General features: G+C 40.3%; 2 protein-coding genes across 6 annotated transcripts in view; one reads left to right on the top strand and one right to left on the bottom strand.

Moving 5' to 3' along the window:
• Positions 1-2,895, bottom strand: part of LOC113677566 (lysocardiolipin acyltransferase 1) — a 4,808-nt gene extending 1,913 nt beyond the window's left edge. Inside the window, exons 1-3 of one of the 3 annotated variants that reach the window (XM_089211237.1) lie at positions 2,625-2,691; positions 1,794-1,847; positions 525-719 (exon numbers count right to left, since the gene is read on the bottom strand). In XM_089211237.1, the coding sequence (XP_089067363.1) occupies positions 525-719; positions 1,794-1,800 (202 nt within the window). In that variant the 5' untranslated portion in view covers positions 1,801-1,847; positions 2,625-2,691. Of the gene's footprint in view, positions 1-524; positions 720-1,793 lie in introns of all 3 variants that reach the window. The other 2 variants (XM_089211235.1, XM_089211236.1) reach the window with 2 other exon arrangements.
• Positions 2,896-8,903: 6,008 nt separating this feature from the next.
• On the top strand, positions 8,904-16,308 carry LOC113677587 (uncharacterized). Of its 3 annotated transcripts, none has more exons than XM_089211234.1 (6): positions 8,904-9,244; positions 12,017-12,118; positions 12,816-13,205; positions 13,381-13,600; positions 14,181-14,488; positions 15,256-16,308. In XM_089211234.1, the coding sequence occupies exons 2-6, from the start codon at positions 12,070-12,072 to the stop codon at positions 15,417-15,419; spliced, it is 1,131 nt and encodes a 376-aa protein (XP_089067360.1). In that variant the 5' UTR covers positions 8,904-9,244; positions 12,017-12,069; the 3' UTR covers positions 15,420-16,308. The 3 variants fall into 3 exon arrangements, with proteins under 3 accessions (XP_089067360.1, XP_089067358.1, XP_089067359.1); XM_089211232.1 differs by having other exon boundaries at positions 8,943-9,244; positions 15,253-16,308; XM_089211233.1 differs by lacking the exon at positions 8,904-9,244 and adding an exon at positions 9,993-10,091 and having other exon boundaries at positions 15,253-16,308.
• Positions 16,309-16,587: the final 279 nt, after the last annotated feature.

Genomic DNA, 16,587 nt, shown 5'->3' on the forward strand with positions numbered 1-16,587 from the left:
GTTTCATACCATCTGTTCAAACCTGGAATGATGCGACCACCAAAAGGTCCAGGATGTAACTCGCATTGAGCACATCTATTGGTTTCCGGTGATCGTGATGTACTGGACTGTTGTATTTCTTTTCAGAATAACTACGAATAAAGGTATTATGTTTGTGTTCTGTTGATTTGCTAATAATGCAGACTTTGTTTTCAACTAGAGAAGCCTTGAAATGTATCTTTGAAACTCACAGGAAACGATTGGAGCAAAAATCATCCTACACGACGGTACGTGACCAAACATTTGGCTCTAACAGCCGCGCGCGCTGCTTCTTGTCGTTTACTACGGAGAACAATAGCGATTTGACAGCGATAAGAGTCAAACTCACAATGTTACATAGCCCCTTTAATACTCAGTGTACTTCTCTTTCTCCCTCTTCCTATATTTACCTGCGTGCATCTCTCTTGCAAAAGAAAAACAAATTGGAACGAGTTACTGGCAAAGGCTTATAAGAGTTCTAATAATCACGACATTTATTTACTCGCCTGGGCCAGGAATATATTTCAATTCTCTTTTCATCATGATCTTCTCATTTCTCAGCGCTAACTCGCCAGATCGCGCCATCACGCACCAAAAGAACATCCAATCCAAACGGCATCTGTGGTTCATGATGATTATGGAATTCTCGTACCTCGCTGGTTTTTCACCAGTCAAAATAATTTTCACGTCTAACATATACTCTGTATGTTGAGAAAGTAGACAATGTGACAATGTTTCAGCTGATATTGTTTGTGGGTAAAGTCTGTGCTCGAGCCAAGTGGCCCATCCAGGCGGAGATTATCCCGGTTTCCATTGCATAAAGCGACTAGGAGTGTGGAGGAATATTTGGCCCGGTTTCCCAAAGACACTGTAGATTCGCAAGTTGAATCAACAAGGGATTTATTGTTGCGTAAAAACCCCCTAACCATGTCACAGCGATGCCCACTAAAATCGCGTCCGGACAACGACTTTTTGAATCACATGATTCGAAATTCCGGCGAGAAATCAGTATAATTTATAACTTAGTAAGGAAACGAGAATAAAAGTCACAAATTCTTAAAAGCTGTTACGTGCAAGTCACACAGTCACACAACGTTCTCCACAGGTCACAGTGTGGTTCTAACTCCCCCCTGGATAGGATTCTGGTGCATCTCAAGGTCATAATTACCCCCCAGCATTTCACTAGGCTTCTCTGGAAATTCCCCAGTCCCCTTTCATACTCCTGGGTGGAGAGAGACATTGTGAAAGTAATGAATTTTGTCTAAGAGCACAACACAATCCCCTGGCCAGGTGTAGAACCCAGACCACTCGCACCGCAATAGCCATTGGGTCACCTCGTCTCCCACGATATCTTAATTAACCCCTTAACTCCCAGAAGTGATTAACATGTAACTTCTCCCCACAATATCTAAACACCATCCAGCAAACAGGTCATGAGAATATTCAAACTTATCAGGTAGAAGTTGTTATCTTGATCTAGCACCAAATTCTTGTAACTTATTTACAAGGAAATGTTTAGCAGCTAGAGGGGAGAATTAACAATCAGATCTTAGGAGTTAAAGGGTTAAGGTTGTATCGATTCACCGTGTTGTATACAATGAGATGCAGCATCATGTGCTTACTTCGCACACTGGAAGTGTCTACATCGTGACACAAAAGAGATCACCTTATTTCCAGTATTTCAGCTTCCATATTACAAGCGGGAATTCGATGTGCAGAGTTGTCAGACATCCAAAGTTAAAGTTAAAAACAAATATGAAAGACAAACAACTTACCCAGCATTACCTTGGTAATTCAATGTGACATCCATCGAGATACATAAAAAAAATCAACAAAAAAAAAGAAATTTATAAAGTTAAAACTTTAAAAATATTTTACCCGCGACTGTGCGACCTTAAGCTCGAAGAATAGTCACTCCAGGCCTGTGTCACTCCCAAATTTGGCACGTATTACTCTAGCGTGATTTTAAACGAGACAACGAATTTTGCGACTGGAGTGAATGTTGTTTGGGCTTGAATATTAATGTAAGGTTGATACTAGCATCCCGGTAGGCCGGGCTGGCTCGGGCTAGCTCGGGCTGGCCCGGGCTAGCTCGATTGTCATATAATAACGAAGATGCCGGACTTTCGTTGCGTTCAGCAACAGTGTCATGATCACGATAAAAACCGAGCCAGCTCGGCTAACTGGGCTTGCCCGGCTCATGTATTCAAGCCCTTTGTCTGTACTAAGATTGATCGTGAGACAAATATATCGTGACGACATGATTTCCGCCGAGCTTCGCAACCCACTGGGAATATAAACACACTGTAAGATTTTACGCCGTTAACTAACGGCATAAACTCTCCCAGTCGGTATAAATACATACTGAGAGATTTTACGCTGTTAGTTAACGGCCTAAAATCTTAAAGTATGTTTATATATCGACGCAGATAGTTAGTCACGTATTACGCCGTTATCTAGTTAATTCCTGCATCCCACTCGATCTTTCAGTTTCTATGCATATTAAAACACCAAAACCACACAAAACTGGGAAATCAAACCGTTTCTATGAAATGACACGTTTGAATTCTACAACAGTAACGTAAAGAGATGTCATAGAGGCTTACCACAGGCAAACCGAGCCAAACGGTGACTAAACTGTCGTTGATGAAACGAAACCATCTTGGTTTGAGCCACAATAGTATCAGTGTAGGACCCAAAAAAAGCGGTGTGAAGATCATAGAAGTAACAGCAAGTATTAGAACAAACAGGAAGCCCTTGATTGATCGAATCGCTACCATTTCAGTAGCGTTCACTTCTATTTCAGGTATGACAAGTTTGTCCTTTGCTCCGATTTGACATCAATGCCGAATCGAGCACAACGCATAAATTTTGACTGATTATGCAAATCAGAACCATGCGTTTACTCAACATTTGTCATGCAATCTACAGCATCATCGAACTGCGTTAGCTTTTGGTTTCAATTTTCAGCAATCATCAAGTGTGACTTTTCACCAAAATATTGACTGCGGCAGGGCTATCAAAGTACCCAGTGACTGCGTAAATTGATTGAGAAGAGATCCGCTTGGCTAAATTACATTTGGCAATTTTTTTCCCCTTTCACTTCCTAAGACATCGTTCATCTCTTTAGTTGGCTGTAATTCTCTACTCTCATTTCCAAAATGTAGTCGGTTTCGGCTAAATAATATTTTCTGATATTCATGAATTATCTCAGTAGCGGCAGAACTTTAAGACTACCGCGATCTAACCGCACAGCGGTGGTAGTATTAGTGTGAGTTACGAAAACCCCGCTCTTTTGTAAAAACGATCTGCGATTGCTGTTAATCAAAATATCTACATACATTTTCAATTACCTGACAGAACCTCTCGTAACTTGTTCCTTAAGTTGCAAAATTCCTCGCTACGTAGCAATATAAAGATATCAAAACTTCTCTCTCAAACAAAGTGAGAAACGTTCGTACGAGCTCAACCATTTGAACTTCAAAACTTGTAACGTCATGTCAGCAAGGCATGCTTCATAATTCGCAGTTGTCAGGCAAGCAGACGAACAACACTAGTAACAGTACTGTTACAGTAACAGATATCCCCGTGTACAATCCATTGCGAAACTGAAATTCATTCTTCTCAGGAAGAGAGAGTTTTGAATAGGAAAGAAAATCCACAAATCGTCTGAATCAAGTTCGAACAGGGTGCGAGACTGGAGGCCAATCTTACTTAGCATGCGCACTTTCTGTGTGTGCCCTTTTGTTCGTTTTCTATGCACACCAAATAGAGCGCGAAACTTGAGGCAATCTTACACTTGACATGTGCGTTTCTATGCGTGCCGAGTAGAGCACGAGTAGACTTGTGGTCAATCTAACTTTAACATGTGCGTTTTCTGAGCGCGCCGAATAGAGTGAGACAAATCATTCCTACTTGACATGTGAGTTTTCTGTGATAGCCGAACAGATTGCGAGACAATCTTACTAGACATGTGCCTTTTCTATGGGCGCCAAATAGAACACAAAACTTGAAGGCAATCATACTTGACGTATGCGTTTCTGCACGTGCCGAATGGAGTGCGAGACGTCAGGTCAACCTAACTCGACATGTGCGTTTTCTGTGCGTGCCGTGAATCCAGAGTTAGACTTGAGGCAATTGTACTTAACATGTAAGTTTTCTGTGCGTACTGAATAGAGGGCGAGACTTGAGGAAATCGTACTTAATATGTGCGTTTTCTGTGCGTGCTGAATAGAGTATGAGAACTGAAGTCAGTCTTACTTGACCTGTGTGTTTTCTGTGCGTGTTGAATAGAGTGTAAGTTTTTTGACAATCGTACTTGACATATGCGTTTTTCTGAGCGTGCTAAGTAGAGTGCCAGACTTGAAGTCACTGTACCTAGCATATGAGTTTTATCTGAGGGTGCCGAAAAGAGCGCGAGACTTGAGGCAATCTTACCCAGCATATGCGTTTCCTGAGCGTGCCGAATAGCGTACGTTTTCTGTGCGTGCTGAATAGAGTGTGAGATCAGCAGTTAGTTCTAATGACTGGAAAGTGTGGTGCCAGTTTTTCTTCAAACACCGAAACCAACTATTTTGCAAGAGCATCTCTAATAAGCCCAGATTTAGGGCAAACAAAGACTCTGAAGAAAGGGTTCTATGTTACTTGGAATACACTAATGCTGAAATTATTCTTGTTCCAAACCAAGCTTTTGTTTTTGTATCCAAACAAAAATCGCTCGAAATCCTCTGCACTATTCATCGTATGACCAAAGACGAGAGCCACTATCACTTTATTTAGTGTCATCAGTGACTACTTTTCGAAGTGTTGTTGATAGTTTCCGACCCAAAGCCAAGTGAGCCAACAAAATTGATTCAGTGTTGCTTAATTTTTAACACTACGAGGGCGGTCCAACTAAATACTGACAAATTGACAACGGGACCGAATTTATGACAAGAATTTGTGCTCCAGTCCCTAGAGCTAAGGTAATACAAGGACGACCTTACCATCTAGAAAGTCATCCTTAACTTAAAAAAGCGAAAGAAAAAGAAGATTGGGCCAGTCTCTACCAGAAATCCCCAGATGAACTGCAGGCTACCCAGTCGTGCTTTGCATGGGTGGGTAAATATTTCTCGTCCTCTTAAGGAGAATAATTTGCAATAATTTAATTTAGAAAGGCGCATTTTTTTTACTTGTTTTCGAGCCCAGCTTGATATGCGTGAAGAAAGCTATCAGTTTCACACAGAACTCGGATATGAGGAAAACAGATGGATAAATTCCCTTTTAAATCAACTGTGACCAAGGAAGATAACACCTAGGAACTTGAGGTGGTGCCAGAAAACGGCGAGAAACTTTACGCGTAGAATATAAGCTGATGAAGTCGTTTCCTCTTCCGCTCCATTTGCGCTAATCTAGTTTAGCAAATGAACGTCTTTCTAAAACTAACGCTCGCATAAGTGTTTGCTTTAAACACAACAAAAGAGGGATATGTTTGCACCACATCGAGAGAAATCGAACTTTCGGTTAGACCAATAATTTTCTCTCTACAGATATATTTTGTGGGCACTCGCCGAGGAAGCGATATTTTTCCTGTTTGTGGACGGGAACGCTGTCACTATGATTCAGTTATGGATAAAGCGTTACTTGGGGACAGAGAGTTAAACATCGTTTACTTTGAAAAAATGGAATGCACTGCGTCCAAAATTGAAACATCTATCTGTGGCAGTTAAAAAAATTGAGAGGTAATTTCTAAGATCAAAGGAAATGAAGAGATTTGTGGAGACAACTCCTGGAACAATAAGATATGATGACGTCCCTTGCCTGGCAATGGTAATTCTGAAGATATGGTCGCGGTGATGCTTGTAAAAAAGCAAAAAATTGGTACTAAGATATTGTCAAGCGGCGCACACTCTTCTGGCATCCTGGTGAGTTCCATACTCGTATTGACAAAAAATGTACGGAGAGGATTGCCCGCAATTAACTTACGGGATTCTCATTATATCTCAACAACTCAAGCCAGTTCTAGAAGAGGAACGACATGAATTTCTGTTGCGTTGAAAAGCCAGCAGAATCCCGATATCGTAGGGTATTAAAAAAAACGAAATCGTTGGCAGAGTTCTTTTAGGCTCCCAATTTATTTCTTTACTGGCCATCACGCTCTTCACCTATTCAAACTTTTGTCAACTTTGGAGAATATTACTACATAAGCTTTTCCTAATATTTACATTGTCTCTCCCTTGAAAGCTTATTTCGATTACATTACAAAGCAATTTATTACAAAAATAAAATATAAAAATATTAAATAAAATTTTCATCGTAAGACCTTTTTGTTGGAAAAATTCCTGTTCAATCTCATGGCGACCCGGCCAATTTTTGACGAGTGATTGTCGGTTAGTACAATGTGAACCGGTTGAGAGGATCTCAGTCATCGTGCATCTGTGAGACTGTCTTTTGAATGATGATTTGATTAGTTTGAGTTAGTAGCCGCATGGTAAGGCTAGAATCTCTCAGCTCGAAAGCGTGAACGGCTTTAGAGCCGCGCGAGGGCATGGGGCAGAGGAAGGGGAAACACACCCGCGTTAATGATACTGTCCGCGAACTCTTAATTAGGATTGCCTTACAGGTTTCTTCTCATTAATGTCGGAGTTGGATTCGTTATTAGAAGCGCTGAGTGATGCGATCCGCGGAAGCAGAATAGTGATGTTTGTTACTCCGATCCATCGCTTGCAACCTATTACATCTAAATTGTTTGAGTTATAAGCTATCGGATAGCTTGAGAACTATAGTTCTAGTTTCTGCTAGATCATAAGCTTTGGTGTCATAATCAGAATCGGAAAAAATTGAACCGTTCTGATTTTTCCGACTCAGATTCCGTCGAGCTTTTGAGTCCGCTTTCTATTTTCACCGGGTCGGAGGTAGCTCACTAGTACCGAGATCTTCCACGGCGAAGCGATTGAAAGGTCTAAGTTCAATTACAATCACATGATAGGATCTTGGAACGAGATTAGGTCAGAAGCGCTCTAACGACTTCGTCTATAATTCCGACCCCGTCTCCGTTGTCAGTGGATCCAGCCTAACGGCTGTGGAGACATTAATCACACAATGAATACAACGAATGGTTTTTTCGGCTGAAGGTGGCACTGTGAGAGGAAAACACCTTCTCCGGGCACGAAAAATTATGACTCGACCAGCTGTCAAGCCCAGACCTTACTAGTCCACAGTCCCCCGCCCTTACAACCCGGCCATCCCTACCGCGTCTCCCAGTGAGTGATAATCATCGAGGTGTCTTTCCCAAGAACACAACATATACAACTTCTTTCCCAGGGTTTCTCGGCTAATCCCTTAAAATTGTGAAAGAGCACATATTTCAGATTTTTTATCTATCCGGGATGTTGTGATTGCCAGGGTCCTTTTAGTTCCGGTTTCATCACGGAGTTGCGTCTTTGGAGATTTTAAATCCGGAATTTAAAACAAGAACATTTTATCTGAATACATTACACACTTACAATCAGTTATAGTTTTAGAAAACGTTCAATTATTAGGCAAGAGTCTTAATTTGGGCAAAAACCAAACTCATGACACCGATGTCAGTTGAATTGGGGCGAAAATTGCTCATAAAGAGTGCATCAGCGAATTAAGTTAAAACTAACATAGGTCTGATTTACTGCATTCCTTTCTTTTGTAGGTGAATTTGTGTTATAACTCTGATGAACACCGAACTGGATATTGTACACGTTGGAGGAAAGTGAGACGCGATAGGAACTTTTAAACACTGTTTTGACAACGCAAGACACGAGGCATATTGGAGACAAAACAGCGCCTCGTTGGAGTAAATTTCTATTTATCTGCTGTTACCTTCAGCAAATGGCTTTTCTCAGGAGATAGGAGACTGGTTTCTTGTTTCAGTCAAGTTTTTATTGTGCGTTTGACCGGATCAAAAGCTTTCACCTTACGGGAGGTGAAATACAGTGTGCACATGTACGCTTGTTGTCGCGGTAGTCTGCGCACGGTATGAAAATGAAAGATCTAGGTCAAGTGTTAAAACGAGTTGGACGAGGGAGAGACGTGATGATGCTCGCCATATGAGCACTGGAATGCGGAAATTTCACTCAAAATACGTTTACATGAAAAAATTTACCCCAGATCCTTCGAGAGAACTTAACCTCAACTGAATTTTTGTCAAGCGGACAGTGGGTGTCTCTTTCAACCTTTCTAATCGCGAGATATGCACCTTAGTTCCACATTACGAAAAAAATTGATAAACAACAACTGTAACATTTTTTTTTCGACTTTGTGCGCTAAAATAGTTGCCAGCTGCGGTAATAACCGTACGTGAAAAAACGTTTTGAGGGACGACAATTTCGAGTAGTCGCTTACCTAAGAAGTTTGTTTGAGCGTCAGAGTTCATTCTTTCACCAGCTTTTCCAAGAATTGGTTGCGCAAGAATCTTGAATTAAAGTTGCTAGGTGCCTTCGGCCCAAACAATAAATATTTTCCTTGTCATAGTTTCGCTTGGATGCATTTTCTATTGTAGCAACTAAAGTATCGTCGAAGCGCCGTTGCTCTCCAAGTAGATTCACCGCTTTGTTGCCACATGGATTAGAACACTAACCTCGTTTATCATCTTTCATATCAATTTTTTGTTCTTAGTTTCGAATTTTTCAATCAGTTTCAATTTCCTGCCCTTACTGTACGGATTTAACTGACAGGCTCTCCGCCAATAAAAATAAAGCATGCATGTAGTTGCTGCCTCATCCAGCGTAAACAAATAAGGCATTGATGTTCGCCCCCCTTATTGTGTGCATTAAAGTAATTCGCGCCCACGAAAAACACTTCAGCTTACATAAACAAAACGAACGAGACATGCAATAGTTAATGTAATGGATGTTGCAATTGATCGAATGCCATTTCAAACAGCTAAGGACATGTCCTTTGAAGGAAAACATGGTGCAGTGGTCAAGTTGAGCAACGCTCGAGTGAATATCTCAACGACTTCTAACAATAATGCGAACAATTTTGTTTACTTTAGTTTGATTAGGAAACTGATCGATTCCAATAAACATAAAATGTAAACAAAATCAGACAAAAGACGTCACTTGTTGGATTAGACACCGTCGATCAGAGCACAAAGTCTATAAGGAAATTACTTCACAGTAAAAATTCCATTTCGCAACGAGAAAGGTTCGAACACTTCTATAGTGCGAAGCAAGCTTGAAAAAATTCAGGCAAAGCAGGAGGAACAAAAAACGTGAGTACAATCATTTTACAGCCCTATTTTAAATTGAATTCTTAGTGATTGTGCAAAAAAATTTATATCTCGTTTTCAAAGAAGAATTGTAGAGTAAGCAAATAGTTTCATAAACCGCCGGCAGAGAGTATCAATTCAAACGTTTGAAAAAGTAAGAGATTGTTTCATACGCGTACTGAAAGAGACGACGTAATCTAAAACGGCTTCTGATAACCTAATGATGGTACAAAGCGCGGTTGTTATACATGTGTGCTTCACCTATGGCGACTAGTTTCGAGTGGTCCCCACAATCGACCTCGTCAGTCTTAATCAAATTCGCTAGAAAATGATGATGAAATTTCGAGCCCAATGAAAGAAAATTTTATTTCCAAACGATAGTGGGAAAGCACTCTCTAATACAGCGGACCTTTGATCTTTTAATGATAAGTCACACGGGGGTGTGACTCGGGTTTAATGACATTTCTCGTGAGTTCTTTAAATAGAAAAAAAAACATAGAGTTTGAGGGGTGAACCATAAGATACACGGGTGTTAAAAGGTGAGCGTTTGTTTGATTTTGGCATCACTGCACTTTCGAAAGCGATGTGAACGAATTGACAGTACAGCGGATCTTTGATCTTTTAATGATAAGTCACACGGGGGTGTGACTCGGGTTTAATGACATTTCTCGTGAGTTCTTTAAATAGAAAAAAAAACATAGAGTTTGAGGGGTGAACCACAAGATACACGGGTGTTAAAAGGTGGGCGTTTGTTTGATTTTGGCATCACTGCACTTTCGAAAGCGATGTGAACGAATTGACAGTAAAAACGTACTTACTCACGAGGCGATTTCAGTAACAGCTTGAGGAAGTAAGTTTTTCCTTTCTAAAGGGAATAGGATTGTATCAAAGTCAAAAAGCTTCCTGACTGACGGAACCTTGGGGCGATTACAAAAAAAATAGTAAATTTCGAAAGCATTAGGGCGACAGAGAATTTCCAATTACTGTTAGCCTTGATATCAAACAGAATGAAGTCGGGTAGATTCCATTTCGCACCGACACTTTCATGTGATAATTACATCTTTAAGCTGGTATTTAACCACAGAGAACAAGTGTAACATTATTTGAGTAGGTAAAGTACGCGAGTCGATCTTAAGCCGATGTTAATAACTAATTCTTTTGTTGTAGCGATGCGGTATGCTTAGAATCTTCATTTGTTAAGTTTTTAAGATTCCTGTGAAAATCGATTTAACAGTGGAAAACAAGATATTACGTCAGCTAGTTGGAGTTAAAAATGATCAGAGCGGAAAGGAGTGTCTCCTTCTTCAATGCTATGGCCCACTTTGGTTTCGCTTGTTTCGGTAGCCCCCATTTTTCTCAATCCTTTACAGTTACGCCCACGGCCCAGAAGTTAAAAAAAAAAATTAAATGCTAAAAAGTACCACATAAGGAGTAACCCTCAAAAACTTGCAATACTTTTACCAACTGCATGCCTCATCTCTATTTTTTATAATATTGTGTCTCCGTATTTGCAAACATTTCTCCACGAATTTCGCAGGTGGAATTGGGATAAGCCCGGCAAACCTTAGCAAAGCAGAACCACCAACAAAATGCGTTACCAAATCAATGAAACGTAATGGCAGAATAGGGATAGTCTGTTTAACGAAGTTTTTCACCTTGAGTAAAATGCTTAATTATATGTGGTTTTTACCGCCAAAGGACCTGAGGATTCTTTTCAAAAGACAAATGAGATCTCGGTCGCTTTACGCTGTGATCATTACGTGATAATGGAACAGGTAATTATAACCAGCGGATGTACAGAGCCTTAAACAAACACTGCTTACAAGATTTCATTTGTCGCATCCAAGTGTGTTCATTAAGTCAATCTACTAAGGAATGATCATGATCTTTTTAATCCACCTTTTCATTTGAATATTTCAATTTGAGAACTTCACTAATGGTCTTAGAACGCCTAGTCTTTTAAAGGGCGGATAACGCTATCCAACGGGTAAATCGCTATCCAGCCGGCAGGTGTCAGCACAACCTACTGTGCTTTCCACCTGATACCAACTAAGCGGGTATAGCTGTGCACCCTTCGAACATCCGCGACAAGGACTAAACAGTCCTCCTAGGCCGGGTAGAGAATTCTAAAGGGCTCCGTAGAAGAAGAGTTTGTCCTTCTGTGTTTTGTGAAGGAATTTTGTGCAGTATATTGTAAATTCTCTACTGATGTTCACGCATTGATCAGTTTAGGCAAATATGCAAAGAGTTTTAAGGGAAAGTTGAAAGAAATTTCCGGTGGTCTAAATGATACAACTGAGCGCAATTTAATGATTTATAGTAAGCATCGCCGCAAGTTCAATGTGACGATGGAAAGTTCAGATTCTTTCTCCTACGAAAAAAGAGAACTGAAAATTGAATTCTAGCATAAGTTACTCCCAGTCAGGGAGTGCTCCACCTTCATTCTTCGGCACATTTTGTTCTTTGCTCCATAAGGTAAATTAGACTTTTTTCTTTACTCATTGAAATTTTACTCAAAGAAAGGGCTGTTCTTGGCACGCGGTGAAGTGATCTTCTATAGAGACGAACAGAGATGATATTACGCCGCCTCCTCCGTCCCGAACAGCTATGCGTAAACAACTTGTGTCTTCACCTTTCTTTGTTTATAACTGTTGTTGATCTTCTATGGAGACGAACAGAGATGATATTACACTGCCTCCTCCGTCCCGAACAGCTATGCGTAAACAACTTGTGTCTTCACCTTTTTTTGTTTATAACTGTTGTTGATTTTGACAGGAGTGGATATCCAAGATATAGACCTAGATCAGCAGACATATTCACAGTGAAGCATGAAGACTCTAATTTTTTTGGCGGTTTTTGCAATTGTCTTCCAGCTTGGTAAGGCTCAAGTCTTTTTTCGTATTTACAGATGGTAGAATAGATTCATAATAAACTTGAAAGATTTTTCATACTAATTGAAGCGAAGCCGGATGAAATTCCAGTTCATTTTACAACTCAGTTCACCCTCACCAGTTCCTAACCCCAGTTCAACAAAACATCAATTCCTCTCTGACGGGTCGCATACACTTCTTTGGAAAAGAAGTGTATCATATATTCTATCCTCAGCGCCATTTAAAAATCCTGTCGTGGCTCACTTCCTTAGTCCTTGTCCTTTTCCTTGCCATTGTGATTGCCATTTTTTCTTGCAATTTCCATTGGCATTACCATTGCTACTGTCATTGTCATCGTCATAGCCATTGTCATTGTCATTGTCATTGTCAATGCCATTGCCATTGCCATTGCCATTGCTACTGTCATTGTCATCGTCATTGCTATTGTCACTGTCATTTCCATTATTGCCATTGTCATTGCCATTGCCATTGCCATTGCCATTGCCACTGTCATTTGTCATTGTCATTGCCATTACCATTGCCATTGCCATTGCCATTGCCATTGCCATTGCCATTGCCATTGCCATTGCCATTGTCATTGCCATTGTCATTGCCATTACCATTGCCATTGCCATTGCTATTGCCATTGCCAGTGTCATTGTCATTGTCTATTTTCATGCATATTTTACTGTATTCTATCGCAGGCATAAGTCATATGTATGGTGAACCAAAAGGTAAAGTTACCTGCAACAACAATCATACGGTCGATATCAAAATCACTAACGTAGATGATCTTAACGAGTGGACGGTAGATGAATGGCAATTAAAGAGCAAGAATGAGTGCAAGCCAGTATTTGGTAACGGGACAGTAACCTACAGTGCCCTGAAACTGCCTGATTGTGCTTGGTCATCAGAACAACCGGCTAACAGCAGTATCAAATATGTCTTGAAAATCAATCCAACCAAGAAAAACTCCAGCACCGGGCAGCTTCGTGGCTATGAACACCTTTACTATGTATGGTGCTCGTATGTCAATGAAAACGTATCCACTGCCAGTTTTGTACCAATCAAGAACCGGGAACACAACGATTCAAGTAAGTAAAAATGATAAAACGATTCTTCGGCCTTATCTTTGAAATCGCCAATGAAAGCCATGTTTGACTCTGTTTCAATTAAAGAAGATTCTGAAAGGGTAATGTGAAAACTTGGACTTTTTTTTTTAAAGGGAACATATGGGAATTATGAATGTGGTTTTCTTGTCTCTCCTAGGCACTGCGTTTTTCAGCTTTAATCTTGAAGCGTTCATCTATCCCAATTACACTGGAAGAGTTCCCGACAAAGTTCCAATGAAAACAGTGTTGTACTTCCAGGCTTCGGTTGAGACCTCAAGCTCTGCACCCAATCTTGACCTTTTTCCTGTTCACTGTTATTCGTCAAAGAACAGAGACCCGACCTCAACGGAAGGGCAAGTTACTCTGATAGAAGAAGGGTAGGTGGTCTCAGGTGGTGGCTAGAGAAAAATAATCCTCCTAAATCTCAGATATTCCGCTCTTCAAAGCGAGCAACTGACTGACCGATGCTTGAGAGATATGGAGATACCCCAAGCTACTGGGGGCTGGGAAAATTCAGAGAAATTCATTAAGGGAGAAATGTTTAGCGTCTGCAGCATCTTTGTTCCCAAAAACCCATGGCGAAACGAAGACGACAAGCTGCTAACTACATAAATTCTTGTGAATCACAAATAGGAGCGGATGGTGGTGATAAAGTTTCCGGCGTTCTCTGTTTTGTTAATCATGGATGTCGTTTGTCACTAACAAAGGCAAAATCTTTAAATTTTACAAAACGGATTCGTTATTCTACCACCCATGAAATGAAGCCATTGTCTGCAGGTCATTCAGCTTAAGGGGTGGTGCTACTAAATGCGATTTGGCAAAGTAACGATGTAATCTCTCGGCCATGTCGATCGGATTTTACTAAAAGACTTTAAATGGCGCGATGTTGTTCAAGATTTAGATATTATTTTGACACTAGAGGTTAATGATTTGTATTGATCTCCTTTTTCCAAACAGTTGTGGCAACAAAGCCACCAGTGATGACCTCTCAGAAACTTTGTTCTACTCTTGCACAAGTGACAGTACCAAAGAAAAGTTCTCCATTCAGGCCTTCAGGTACTATGGAGCTAAGGCAGGTGACAAAGTTTACTTCCACTGTAATCTGAGGGTTTGTCTGGCAAACAAGACCCCTTCAGCGTGCGAGTGCCCTTCCAGCAGTCAGTGTCCTAGTTCCAGGAAAAAGAGGTCAACAGTGGATGAAACGAAAGTGTATCACGTGTCTACCGGGCCTTTTATTTTGGAGAACGACGAGGAAGAGAAAGAAAGTAAGAGGCATTCATTTTTGTGATCGTTAATTGATTGGTTGTAAAGCTACACGTAGAATGAATTGAGATCCCTTTTAAGGGGCAAGGTCACGTCGATCCCAAATCCTACTTGAATTATGCTCTGCCACCTGGGCTATCGAGGACTATTCGGCAAGTCTTTCTTTTTTCGTGGGTTTATATACGACGGGCGTCCAGAAAACTGTTAGGAGCAGCAATGTCGAAAGCAGCCCAGGTGAAAACTTTTTCTTTTCAAGCTCGGTTGTTGAAAAGAAAAAGAACGAAAGAAAAAACAAACCGGAAGTTTTTATTAAGCAGAGGTTACTCTACAATAAGGTATGAAAACTGTTAGGAGCAGCAATGTCGAAAGCTTCCGAAGTGAAAACTTTTTCTTTTCAAGCTCGGTTGTTGAAAAGAAAAAGAACGATAGAAAAAACAAACGGGAAGTTTTTATTCAGTAGAGGTTACTCTGCAATTTAGTGTTAAAATTCCAGAGCCACTGTTGTCTCAAAGGCCAATCAAGGCGAAGGAAAATATATGTTACAAGCCGATCAAACTGAGTCAAAGTAAAAACGAGCAAATTGAGGAAAAGGGAACAAAATGCAAGTGGACTTGTTGTAGTTAGTTCTAGTTTTGAATCCGAAAGACACGAGTCTTTTAAAGCAATCACAGAGCAAAGTCAGAAGCAAAACTAACACAATCCTGAATGACTTTCGAGATTTAATTGCAAATTGCTCTAATGTCGATTATTTGATTCCTCTTCTCAGCAGGATCAGGTGAAGAAAATGAGTCCAAGTCCCTCTCAAACGGTACAGTGATTACAGTAGCGATCAGCGGTGTTCTCGCCGTAGCAGTTATCTGTCTCACGGCTTTCCTGATACTGCGCAGCCGCAACAAGCGCAGCCAACGTGGCGACATCCACGTTGCTACATAAGCAGGCGAACTGTAGCAACTTGCCATTAGCAAAAAGCAGCATGTGTATCTTAAGTATAGATTAGTTGTTTCTTTCATACATTTTCAACTCAAATTCCACGCAGTTTGTCTTCGTGAATCTGAAATTGAGTCAAGATTTTAGAAATGGTCAATAAAGTGATCAGAGAAGAAGAAAACCATGTTAACTTCAGTCAGGCTAGAAACTTCAATTTTGCCGGCCAGACCTGTTTGGGACAAAAAGATGAAAACTAGGGGAATTACAAGTGATTATGTAATTTTGTACTTTTTTTTCTTTTTTTATGCTAAAACGAGTTCTGAACAGAAACTGACGCGTCAGTTTTTGTTTTTGTACAAAAAACACAAAACTTTTGCACAAAACCTTTTTAGGATACCCACATGTTGTTACATCATAATATGCTGTTTTGTTATACCATCTTTTTATAATCGAAATAAAAACTAAATTTAAAAAAGTGGCAAATTTGTGTTCGTTCCTATTCATTGGAAAACGCTTGGTAAAAGAGTACTGCACAATCAGAATGGAATTTGCTACTATTTAAGTTTGAGTAGCGATATTATGTCTCAAGGTCTGGTTCATAGCATCTTTTTCTTTTAATTCTAACAGAATCCGATCCGACGATAAAATTTTATAGAATATTCGTTTTTTAGTTTCGTTTGAACTGTGTTGCGTTGATCAAATTGTCTATCCTTGAAAGACAATTTTATCAACACGGAAGTAGTCGCGTTATGTTTGGCAGTTTCCAGAAGTCGATTAGCAAGTTTTGTAAATGTAACGTGACACTTATTTGTAAAGGGAATGAGTCCTTTTCTACAACGGACGTCAAAGAGAGAGTATAAAACGTTCTGTGTGGAGGTTTTCCACACAATTTAAAGAGAGAGAATAAAACGCAAAAGAGAGACATTAAAAAGAAAAGGACGGGGAAAAACCAAGGAAAGGTGAACTCAAGGGGGGGGGGATACTGGGTAAGACTGATGTACATCGTTGCAATTCTTAGAGATTAATCTCTTTTACCGGAATATCTTCGACCACGACCATTTAATCTTCTCACTGTCGCTCGAGACATGCACGTTATCCTATCCTGAGGACGTAAAATAAGTTCACCTCTCCATTTTGTCTCTAGTAAAACGCTCCTCCAAGTATTTGAAGGGAC

Source organism: Pocillopora damicornis, chromosome 7 (assembly GCF_964200805.1).
Source record: "Pocillopora damicornis chromosome 7, jaPocDami1.2, whole genome shotgun sequence".
In the NCBI taxonomy this organism is placed as follows: Eukaryota; Metazoa; Cnidaria; class Anthozoa; order Scleractinia; family Pocilloporidae; genus Pocillopora; species Pocillopora damicornis.